We start from the raw sequence: 12,802 nt of genomic DNA, 5'->3' as shown, positions 1-12,802 counted from the left end.
GCTTTCATTGGACGGAGCTGCTGTTTGATTTTGCTGTGCTGGGCTGAGCTGAGTGTGCAGTGGTGGTGGTGGTGAGATGAGCACAGAAAAGGAAGAGGAACTTTTCCCGAGAGAACTCATCGAGGGTGAATGTTCGATCTGAGTTTTGGCTCCTCGAGGGCAATGCTGAATTTGACAGGTAACAAGGCTGTTTATCCACCAGAGTCCACATCAAAAAAAACACACAGCACATGATCTCGCTGTGCTTGTAAATCACAAACAAAACATCAGCCAACTAAACATTTACAGTCCAGCAAGCAGAAGAGAGTATCCTCCATAAATGTAGTGATATTCCCTGCCCAGTTATTTGTCTTGAGAAATGACGACTCCAAAGTATGACGGCAAAAATTCTGTTTGCTGATGAGGTTAAACGAATTCTCTGGAATATTTGTTCTTGATTGGTCAGATGTGGCATTCTGCGGCCTAAAATAAAAATTATTTTGACTCACATCAATGTGAATTAATTTATTTGGCAGGCAGCTGTGTATTAAGTGAGATAATGTATATTGCGCTGGTTGTTTTAGCAAAATACACCATTTATGGATAATAAAAATGTCCTGATCATCCTATATACATTCATACTGCCTGACTATTATCCCTCACTTGATTATTGTTATTATCCCTCAATGAATGATTGGATGAAAGCTCTGTTTCTGCTTTATTGTCCACTGCATTCATATAGGCAGCATCCTATTCAAGAAGGCAGCAGCTCCACATGAACAAATAGCATGCGATTTAAACAGGAACGGGGTTGATAGCTGCTGGATTACTAGAATCAACTTTTTTTTTATACTTTTTAGTAGCGTATGAATGTATTTATACTAGTTTGGGGTTAATAAGATGTTTAAATGCTTTTAAGACGTCTCCCAAGCTGCAAAAATACAGTAAAAACAGCAATATTGTAATCTATTATTACAATTTAAAATAACTCTTTTCTATTTTAATATATTTTAAAATGTAATTTATTCCTGTGATGTAAAGCTGAATTTTCAGCATCATTACGCCAATCGTCGGTGTCACATGATCCTTCAGAAATCATTCTAATATGCTGATTTGCTGCTCAAGAAACATTTATTACTATTATTATCAACGTTGAAAACAGTTGTGCTGCTTAACATATTTGTGGAAACTGGGATATTTATTTATTTATTTACAGTCATTTTTCATGACGAGAAAGTAATAGATACAACATTTATTTGAAATAGAAATATTTCGTAATATTATAAATGTCTTTACTGTCACTTTTGGCCAATGTTTTATTCATCCTTGCTGAATAAAAGCATTAATTTCTTTATTTTAAAAAATTGCCCCTAAACTATATATATATATATATATATATATATATACACACACACACACACACATTTATAAATAAATAAAAATTTCTCGATTCTATCTACCATCTTGGATAATATGTTGCATTAGAATTTGGTCAAAATGATGGATCTTTGATGAATCATTTTGTTGCCTGCTGTTCGGAAGAGTCTTGGCATCAGGATCGTGTCTGCGATGCCTTACAACGCTGTCTAGGTAGGTTTTGTAACAGACCTCCTGATGTGAGTCTGGTTAGAAGAAAAACCTAATTATTGCGATCAATGCCCCCACGCTCGGACTCCTCACTGCATTAAAGGGTATCAGTTCCAGCGTATCTATCCCGCCACAGATCTCTTTTCTCTTAATAATGTTAGATCGCAGCTGTCAGTATTCATAAATGCTATAGCTGCTTAATTGACAAGCCACCTTTTCTTCCCTTTCTCTTGTCAGAGGTGGCTTTGCTCAAACAGGCTCAGTTTCCATTTGAAAGTAATTACTCAAAAGGTAAGAAAACTGAATGTACTAGCTTAGCAGTTGATTCAAATTGTACAAGTTTCCAAAGCACAAGCTGTCGCTCCTCTCAAATTAAAAGACTGATAGGAATTTGCTGAGGTGCGCCAAAATGTTAATTCTCCAGAGAGACACATGAATTATGTCATGTATAGCTTTGCAACGTGTGAAGATGAATGCCCTGAAGATTTCTCGGATGTTTAACAATTCCTTTTGAAGCCCCTCTGCAACAATGAAATGGTCCAGCTTGCCAAGTTTCAAAACCCAGCGGTAAAGCTTAAAAAAAAGGATAGTGCACTTTTGATGTTGCAAGTCATTTAAATTGAATATTCAATTATGGTGCATAAATGAAGTGTCCTCTGGGAGAGGTGTCATATGATTTTGATGCAGAGATCGGCGTTTCAAGTCGTGCTTGCTTCATTCTTTATCTGACTCACAATGTATAGAACATGAATGCACTTTTCAGTCTTTTATGCAGAACCTTAAAGACTTCCTCTAGCTGAAGCTTCAAAGCTGCATCAGGCCGTTTAAATAAACAAATACTCAAAAGAGCCCACACTGAGCCTCTGAGTCAAAGGAGGAGAGCAGTCAGCCATGGATTCATCATAACACTCATTTCAGAAATACAGGTTGATTTATCTCTGATGTGCTCAAAGGGTGGGATGAAATCCACATCACAAGCGCCTTTTGGAATGTGCTGCTGAATATTAACGCATTTAATGCGCAGTTAGTCGTTCATGAGAACAAACAAGCTTCTACTGCAAACATTTGGACATTGCATTTATCATTGGGTGGAGTGAAGTTTCCTGTGATCGTTCTATTGTGATCTGGATGGCAGGGTTTTTTTGTATTTTAGATTTATACCTACAGCGATTCACTTGTGCAAGACAAAAGAAGAAGTTAAAGAATCTTTTGTCAGTGTGTTTGAAAAATGTCGTACCTCTAATTTTGCCCAGTCAGAGGCATTGGTGGACATCACTGTGCCCTCCGCTGCAGACGTCTTGAGTCGAAGAGACAGATGGAAGTTTTCTTTGCCCTCTTCCATTTGATAGAGGTATTTCAGATAACCCTTGCCGTCAAGTCTCACAGCAGATTCTGCAACGCAGGAAGCATAAATAATAAGTACATTTGGCAAAATGTGCAGCAGCTGTCCACTTCTTGTAGAAACTAATAACGGGAATCAAATTAAACAAGCTTATAGACGGACATCACAACAGACATCTTTGAAGGAATAGTTCACCAAAAAAATCTAAATACTGTACTGTTTCCATACAAACTGTTTGAAGGTTTGGGATCAGTTAAGATTTTTTAAAAGACATTTATACTTTTATTCAGCAGAGATGCATTAACCTGATCAAAAATTATAGTAAAGACATTTACAAAGTAAGATTTCTATTTCAAATAAATGCTGTTCTTTCTATTCATCAAAGAATCCTGAATAAAAAAGCAAGCTATTTATTTTTTAACAATGACAATAAGAAGCAAATCTGCATATTATAATGATCTCTGAAGGATCACATGACACTGAAGATTGGAGTAATGATGCTGAAAATTCAGTTTTGAATCAAAAGAATAAATTACATTTTAAAATATATTCAAAGAGAAAACAGTTCTTTTAAATTGTAATAATATTTCAAAATATTAATGTTTTACTGTATTTTTGATTACATAAATGCAGCCTTTGTGAGCAGAAGAGAATTCTTTCAAATACATTTTAAAAATCTTACCATCTACAAAGTTTTGAACAGTAGTGTACGTGGAAAACAAAAGAAGATATTTTGAATAACTTTCTAACTGCTTTTTACCAAAACATGAAAGCATATAGTGACCAAAATTAAAATAAAAAATACAATTAAAGTATCATACTGTAAATATTACAGTATGTGTTTGCTCTTAGTGTATGTGTAAGCAACAGACTGAAATTAAAGTCATTATTCATTGAATATCTTTGCCTCTGGCATAGCTCTCAAATCTTATTCATGTTCACATTCATTTATATATAATGTGCCAACACATGACGTCAATGATGCCAAATGGCTTTGGTTTTTCCATGTTTCAAGTTTAAATATGAACAATAAAGGGAAATGAGATTGAAAATGTTCTGTGAATAGCAACCTTTTTCTGATCATATAAAACTTTAGACACATTATATTATAATGAAAATAAAAGTCATATAGGCCAGTGGTTCTAAACATTTTTCACTCTCGTCGTCCAAAACAATCTTCAGCCCCATGTCATTCATTATTTGCTGGATCATTTTGAAATAAACTATAACTATAAAAATGTATAAATATTATAAAAAATACCCATATCGTTTTCTAGAATTCTAGAAATCACAGTATTAAGGTGAGGTGGGAACGAGACATGGGAATCTTAGTTTGTAAAACACAAAAACAGTTGTTGAGGGGGTGAATTATAAGAAATATCTTGATTTTTGTTGTTGTTTAGCTTATTTAGTATCATTTTAAGTCATCTTGAGGGCCCTGGCCAACTGGCTGAGAACCACTGATATAGACTATTGCTTTTTTTGTCCTTACTGGAGCTTGAAAGTGCAGCTTGAAATTTCTATTTCCTTTTGTGTTGTCATTTTGGAACGACATGAGAGTGCATTTCATTTAGGGTGAACTGTTCCTTTAAGGCAAACCCAGAAAGGTGCAACTTAGGCCCTGTCCACACGAACGCGGTTATTTTTAAATAGATCATATTGTTAGACCATTCGTCCCATGCAAACGCAGCACCAGGTCACTGAAACCGAACATTTTTGAAAACTTCTGCCAGGGTGAAGATTTTCAAAAACTCTGGTTGCAGTGTTATCGTGTAGACAGCAAAACTGAAGTTTTTGGCTTGTGACGTCGGAGCCTGCGCTGTTGTCTCTGCCTACAGGAAACTTTTTCAGGCTTCTGATTGGCCAACATGGCTTTACGGTTGAGATTATATCGCCACCTGTTGGTTTGGCATGCCCTTGACAGTGCTTCATAGCATGCGTTTGCGTTTTCATGTGGACGGAGATTTTTTTAAAACGGAAGAAGGAAAAACATTTATAAAAATACCCATGTACGTGTGGACATGGCCTAAGTGAGAAACAAGATAATATTCAAGGCCTCCGGGTTTGTCTAAATCCTCAGTTGAATACAAAATACCGCCTACCGTTGCAGGAGCACACGCTCTCCCAACTGTGCTGCGGGGTGATGAAGTTCGCCCGTGCGGTGGCGTAGTTACTCATTCTCCCCTGCCTCATCACCACAGCGTTCCTGCAACCCCGAGGTGGGCAACCAGCCCCCACACAACCATCATGCTTCAGTCTCAAGATGTTCAAACCCAGCGTATCTTCTACGGGCCCTGTCCACACGAACGCGGTTATTTTTAAATAGATCATATTGTTAGACCATTCGTCCCATGCAAACGCAGCACCAGGTCACTGAAACCGAACATTTTTGAAAACTTCTGCCAGGGTGAAGATTTTCAAAAACTCTGGTTGCAGTGTTATCGTGTAGACAGCAAAACCGAAGTTTTTGGCTTGTGACGTCGGAGCCTGCGCTGTTGTCTCCGCCTACAGGAAACTTTTTCAGGCTTCTGATTGGCCAACATGGCTTTACGGTTGAGATTATATCGCCACCTGTTGGTTTGGCATGCCCTTGACAGTGCTTCATAGCATGCGTTTGCGTTTTCATGTGGACGGAGATTTTTTTAAAACGGAAGAAGGAAAAACATTTATAAAAATACCCATGTACGTGTGGACATGGCCTAAGTGAGAAACAAGATAATATTCAAGGCCTCCGGGTTTGTCTAAATCCTCAGTTGAATACAAAATACCGCCTACCGTTGCAGGAGCACACGCTCTCCCAACTGTGCTGCGGGGTGATGAAGTTCGCCCGTGCGGTGGCGTAGTTACTCATTCTCCCCTGCCTCATCACCACAGCGTTCCTGCAACCCCGAGGTGGGCAACCAGCCCCCACACAACCATCATGCTTCAGTCTCAAGATGTTCAAACCCAGCGTATCTTCTACGGTGGAAAGGACTCCGGTGAGGCGCTGAGCAGACACGGGCTGGACGGAGCCGTCCTGAGCTCTCCGGACCAGAAGGACCTCCATGTTGACGGAGTTTGGCTGCTGTTGCAAGCTGGCGATGTGCAGCTCTTGTCTGGGGATGTTCAGCTCCAAGCCCAGGCTTCGCTGGAGGCCTCGCCAGTGATCGGACACGAACTCTTCCGCCGAAAGTCCAGCCAACTGCAACGTGAAGCCCTGATCCAGATCATGTTGAGCGGCAGCCCAAACATGGACCTTCACTCCCGCCCAGATGCTAAATTTCCCATCGGACACGCTCACGTTCAAGTGGTACAGGCCTGGATCCAGGTTCTTCTCCACCACAATCTTCCCATCCACTGCATCCACAGAGAACAGGCCTTGGTCCAGGCCATCAGAAACCAGTTTGTAAGACAGGACGTCTTGGGGATCTTGGTCCGTGGCGTGCAGCTTGCCGATGACACGTTTGGAAAACGTCCCACCGGCGGTGGTGATGAAAACCTCTAGCGGAGTCACAGTGGGTGGATATCGGCTCTGCTCTGTGATGTTGATTTTCACCACGCATATTGAGGACAGAGGAGGGTGGCCGCTGTCAGTGACCTGTGGAGATGATATTTATGTGATGTGTGAAAAAAACATTGCGACGTGCGAACAATACACTGACCTTTGAAGAGTCGCTTTAAATAATTTAAGACGGTGTGGTAGAATCACTGGTCCACAGATAACAATCAAGTTTAGGTCAGGTCATACTGTCCCATACATGCCATATTCCATTTGAAGGTATAGTTCACATACAAATGAAAGATTCTGTCATCATTTATTTACTCTACAGTACTGTTGTTCCAAACCTGTATGACTTTTGGTTTTTCTTCAGTGGAAGACAGGATAAAGGAGAAGTTTTGACAAATGTTCACGGTACTCTTTTCTACGCAATGTCAATGAATAGTATCCAGTGATTCCTTTAAGTTAAAGCATCATTTTAAATTAAAATTGTACATTTAAATTCAAGGAAACTGTAGTAAGTATAATTTTTAACTTGCAAAGGAAAGTATATTAAGACAAATTTGAAAGGTTGGGTTAACAACGCCTGAAAACCTTGAATTCCATGAAACGAATTCCTGAATTCTTGAAGGTCGTGTAGGTTATAAACAGAGGCAGACTAATAAATAGATCTGAACTTAAAATTTTGCAACCTATTGGAATGTGTATTTACAACATAATATAACAAAATTGTATGTAATATAATTAGTGCTGTCAAACGATTAATCGCAATTAATCGCATCCAAAATAAAAGTTTTTGTTTACATAATATATATATATATGTGTGTACTTTGTATATTTATTATGTATGTATAAATATACACACATACAGTATATATTTTGAAAATACGTACATGTATTTACATGTATATATTTATATACGTATCATTTATATTATATATAAATATATTTAATATATAAACAACATATTTTTTTTAAATATATACATGCATGTGTGTGTGTATTTATATATGCATGATAAATATACACAGTACACACGCATATATTATGTACACAAAAACTTTTGTTTTGGATGCGATTAATCGCGATTAATCGTTTGACAGCACTAAATTAATAGAATAGAATAGAATAGAATATAGGAGTAGCATAAAAAAAATCTTCTTCCTGTGTTTTCCAGCAGAAAGAAATTCTTATGGCTGTGGAACAACATGAGGATGAGTGAATGATGACGGTCTTTCATTTTTGGGTGAACTACCACTTTAATCTTTAAACAAGCATGTGTTGTAAACATGCGCTGTACTCTTAACTGAAATTAATGAATGAAATCTTTCACCTGGATTTTTAGCAGATGCTGAGGCTTGCCTCTCCTCCTCAGCGGGGAGGATATGGACAGCAGTCCTCCTTGGTCAATGTGAAAGCTCCTGTCCTCATTTCCCGAGACAATATAGAAGGAGAAGGGAGGGCCGTTCTGAGGCATATCTCTGTCTGTTACCAGCAGCTGCAGAATTCCACTGCCCACAGCCTCCCCTTCCTGTGTCCAGAAAACACCATTAATCAAGCCACACATGCTTGGAAAATACCGACTTTTAGAAAAGTTGTAGCTGTCCTTTCTCGAAAGTAGATGAACAATTAACATAAATGTGTTCTTTATTTTTATCGGGACGCAGGTGATTCTGGAGTTCACTCCTCTGAGTTTTATTGTATTCTACTGCTCTGGCAACAGAATGGCGAACAGAGAGAAATAGCTGGAAAAGAATAAAAATAATCAATCCGCCCTGATGTTTCTTGCTGTTTTTCAAATCGATAGCGGATTTCTGTCACGGGACTCGTTTTCAATGCCAGATTCTTCTGTGCAAACAAATCTAAGCTTGAAGAAACAGCCCAATTCTGTCGAAATGAAAACACAGCAAGAACAGATGGTGACTTTTATCACTCGGTCTACATTTGTGCTACCGATTGGACCGACATGTGCTCCTCGTCTTCCTTCAAGCTGACACAACTGGAACAGGTAATTGAAACGGAGCGCTCGGCTGGCAGAGATGAGCCTAATTGTTACTGACCACCTACATGGTGGCAAATAGCCGCCACACTCTGAAGACACAGACACCTTGGGTGGGGGTAAATGGGGTGTGAAAAATATTTCCAAGTCAGCAGAGTTGACTCTATAATTAGAAGCAATGGATCTGGCTGACTCCGAAAGGGTAAACCGAGTCCGAACACTGTTACAGAAAAAAATGACTATATTATACATGGCTGATTGGCTCTTTAGCCTGAACTCTTGGCTTCCCCTGTGCTCATGTGCAGCTTAGAGCACAAATGTGATGACAACCCTGTCCGGTTTTTACACCTTTGATTTCTCACAATCCTATGCTTCAATGCATTGAAGAACAAAAATTGCGTAGAAACAGTCAGAAATTGCTGCACTGCTAAAAAAAAAAAAAAAAAAGTGTAGCACTTTACGTGAAGCCTTTGTGTAATGCATTAAAAAGGTATTATAAATGTACATTGTAATGCATTATATCTTTTCCTAAATAAATGTAACCAAAATGAAAATCCATTATATTAGAAAAATCCATAATATTTGAAGGTTTGTTTATAATGCGTTTTAATGCATTATGCTTTCTAAAGGTGAAACAGTGAATAGAAAGGTATTATAATGTATTATAACTGGGGTTACAATTATTTATGAGATCATACAATGTATTTTAAGGTGCATTACAAGACATATTTAATGCATTAGAATTATTTTATAGTGCATTATATATAAAGGTTTTAAGTAAAGTGTTACTAAAAGTGTTTTAAGTTATAAATAAAACAAAGACTATTGGTTTACAGGAAAACACTAAACTGAAAAAAATGATACTAATTTTTTTTAAGGTAAGTGGCTGGAAACTATTTATTTTAACTACATTTAAATTTTAACAAATGTTGAAAGTTAGTCAGCTAAATTTGTTTATTTAAATGCAGCTCAAATAAATCGATTGCAACCACTTAACTTAAAAATATGTAGTAAATTCAATTAATCCTTTTTTTTCAGTGTATTTCATTTTTTTCTTCTTCAAAATTTCATGTTTAATTCAATGTGTTACTAGCATTTTCTTCAACATACAATCTTTTTGTGAATTGTGAAATTTAAATTCCGAGTGAAAATTGTTTGGTTGAACCTCATGTCTGATGGAGTGGCAAGAAGTAAACATCCATTTTTAACATATTCTTTCATTTCTACCATGAAACAAGCATTTTAATCATGAAATGTTTGCTTGGTTATCTGTAGAGCTCATTTGAATTTCTTCTAGATCGTTAGCTGTGATATTGTGGCGCCGTCTGAAGCTGTCTGTCTGAAGTAAATAAAATCATTGACTAACCGGGCAGGGAGGCAAAAAGGTAGATTTTGGCCGTGTGATTTTACCTGAAGGACGAGGCTGTGACTGATCTGCGAGAACATCGGTGGGCTGTCGTTGACGTCAGATACGGTCACTGTCACCTGGACGGCGGAGGATAAAGGGGGATCGCCTTCATCGGCAGCTTGCACGGTTAATGAGTAGTGCGTTATCTGAAAGGTGAGGGGCCGTGTCAGTGGGATTATGAAGATATGAACATCACGGCACCGATGTTCAATAACAGCAGTCAAATATGCACATTAGTGATTAAAATGTTCATCTGTGATCACAGGATTCAACAGATACAACTAAATCCTTGATAAAACAAATGAGTCTGTGCTCTGGGCAGCGATTCAGGAGTGAAAGTGAAACCCACCTCTTCCCTGTCCAGCGTGGAGCGCACCGTTACGTGGCCGGTGCGAGGGTCGATGCTGAACTGCTGCTGTGGATCACCGCTCACAACAGAGTAGATGATGAAGTTATTTGGAGGCCCATCAAGGTCGACGGCTCTTACCTGAGACAGATGCACAGTTAGGAAAGGAAGATGAGCACACCTGAGAGGTATTAAACAAAGCTTCAAAGCTCTGGATTACTGCAGATTCGTCTAATCTAGCGGCCTGCATCAGACACGGCTAATGTCACAACGAATCGCTGAGCAGACTCATTAGCTGATTGCTCCATTCAAACTGTTTATCTGATTGCTTAACTGACAGATGCAGTACATCATTCACTCAACAGCTGCCACAATAGCTTGCCTCAATCCCGTCAAGCCAACTGACAACAGTTGGCTTTATTTTGCTTCATAGAAATCATTGTAGAAAAAGTCTGAGACACCTTACATATGAAGTCAAAGGCAATATGATAACAATCCAGAAAAAAGTATTTTTTGTTGTTTTCCATTAAAAGTCTATCTTTAATTAAAAGTCTATCTTTACTTTAACAAAGGAAAACTATTAAAATACTTTGTTAATTGCAATAAAGCTGAAATCAAATAATGGATATTAAATGAATTTTTTTTAAACGTACGAAAATTAGAAATGTTGCTCTAGCAGAACTGAAATAATTTGAAGTACCAAAATTGTTCAAACTAAAAATAAATTAAAGCTAAATAGAAATATTAAAAAATAAATAAATATAAAAAAATGACAAAACCACATTATAAAATGATTAAAACTTAAAATTAAAATTACAACTAAAATATAAAAATAACTAAGAAGAAATACTAATAGATAATATCATTGTATATAAATAATACTAAAATAACATTGTATTTGCTTGTTTGTTTACAAATTGTGTATAGAACATTACAACCTGTTTTCATAAAAATAAATTTTTTCTTATGTCTGATTTCCCAAGACAGAGTAGAAAGAAAAGGAGGGGCATAATTTTTCCCATAAACTAACTAATTAACTAACTAACTAACTAACTATCTATCTATCTATCTATCTATCTATCTATCTATCTATCTATCTATCTATCTATCTATCAGGGTTTATGCTTTAAACAAGAAAAAATATAATCTTCTGATGTGGGAAGAAAAATGCACTTAATTCATGATAATAATATTCTCTTAATATCTGTATATTGTTATTGCATATTAATATCTTTATATACAATTTTGATTTGTTTAGTTTTTTTGTATTAAAAAAACTAATATTATATTGGCTGTTTATTAATACTTGCAAAGCACTTACTCTGCATGTCCATATTCTAGATCCCTTAATCCTACCCAATACCTAAACTTAACAACTATATTACTAACAAATAATAAGCAGTAATTAGGCGTTAATTGAGGCAAACGTCATAGTTAATAGTTAGTTTTAGTGAAAATTGGAGCCTAAAGTAAAGCGTGATTGAAAAGTTTTATCATTGGATGTTCAGGGAGAGTTAAGGGAAAGCGTGATACCTGCAGAACCATGTCCCCAGGGGAAATGTCCTCTGCAATCGCAGCACTGTAGCTACTGCGGTTAAAGACAGGCGGGTTGTCGTTGACGTCTGTGATATTGATGATAACCGTGGCAATGTCACTGAGCGACGGTTTGCCCCTTGCTCCCTCCACTGACAGGTAATACTCACGGCAGAGCTCGAAATCCAGCGTGGAGTTCACCGCCAGCAAACCTGTGGCACAAAACAACAAAATCACATCCAGGCCTGGGCCATCTCTTTATCAGTTTCCAGCAGTTTCAAAGTAATGGCAAAAATGTCAAAGAAAAGTAAGGTTTGTTCTGGAAAAAAAGGGAAAGTTTGGATTAAAAATACTAAATAGTGTCTTAAAATACAAAATACAATGCTGGCAGGACACAAAATCTCTTGGGTTGGATGAGTTTGTTTTGCACATCTCCAGTGACAGAAGCACGTTACCAGCTGGTCTGGGAGTTTTGCTGAAGCGAAACCTAATGTGATGAAAGATTTATTGTTCAAAGTTTATGCTCATCGGATTTAGATTTATCCAAACTAAACTGTATTTATTGCGAGCCTAACATACTGTATGCTCAGTACAGAATAGTGCTGACAGAAACTTAATGAGGTTTTAAAGCATTTCAATGTAACACCAGCTGATTTTCTTTTATTGTTGCATCAGCTGACCACATAGAAAACTCACATTCCAACATGACTAATAACTCTCATGTACTTCCCAGAGGAGTTGGACTGAATGCATGATATATTTTATGCAATGTTGCCTTTTCTGTTTTTGAAAAGCCGGTGGGATTTGCTCTGTGCTTGATGGGTAGACGCTGCTATTTTCTGTCTTATTCTCAAGCAGAAGAGAAAGTTTACTACTGGACCTTTTGCTGGTCGTTCTGCTGACATTATTAGAGTAAAACAAGACGGCACTGAAGCACTGGCATTTTTTGCTTAGCTCAAGAATCCAGTTTGCAACAAGTGCAAAATTGCTTTCTATAATGTTTCTTTTTATTGATTTTAAAGATCAAGGGCTATGTTGTGTCACTTAATGTCTTTCTTAGAGATCCTCCACCGTATTATTAACAGGGCTGTGTTTGTCCTTGGCTCACATTCTGTCAATATAGGCATGTG

At 37.4% G+C, this 12,802-nt stretch overlaps 1 protein-coding gene across 2 annotated transcripts in view; it reads right to left on the bottom strand.

Moving 5' to 3' along the window:
• Positions 1 to 12,802, bottom strand: part of LOC107598317 (protocadherin Fat 2-like) — a 46,569-nt gene that overhangs the window by 6,942 nt on the left and 26,825 nt on the right. Inside the window, exons 15-21 of one of the 2 annotated variants that reach the window (XM_016289613.1) lie at positions 11,673 to 11,884; positions 10,143 to 10,280; positions 9,796 to 9,939; positions 7,720 to 7,917; positions 5,847 to 6,485; positions 5,011 to 5,173; positions 2,804 to 2,958 (exon numbers count right to left, since the gene is read on the bottom strand). In XM_016289613.1, coding sequence (XP_016145099.1) covers positions 2,804 to 2,958; positions 5,011 to 5,173; positions 5,847 to 6,485; positions 7,720 to 7,917; positions 9,796 to 9,939; positions 10,143 to 10,280; positions 11,673 to 11,884 — 1,649 coding nt within the window. Of the gene's footprint in view, positions 1 to 2,803; positions 2,959 to 5,010; positions 5,174 to 5,683; positions 6,486 to 7,719; positions 7,918 to 9,795; positions 9,940 to 10,142; positions 10,281 to 11,672; positions 11,885 to 12,802 lie in introns of both variants that reach the window. The other variant, XM_016289614.1, reaches the window with a different exon arrangement.

This window comes from Sinocyclocheilus grahami, unplaced genomic scaffold, assembly GCF_001515645.1.
Source record: "Sinocyclocheilus grahami isolate Dianchi unplaced genomic scaffold, SAMN03320097.WGS_v1.1 scaffold250.1, whole genome shotgun sequence".
NCBI lineage: Eukaryota > Metazoa > Chordata > Actinopteri > Cypriniformes > Cyprinidae > Sinocyclocheilus > Sinocyclocheilus grahami.
Note: the sequence above shows the minus strand (reverse complement) of the source record. Positions and strands in the feature narration are given on the sequence as shown.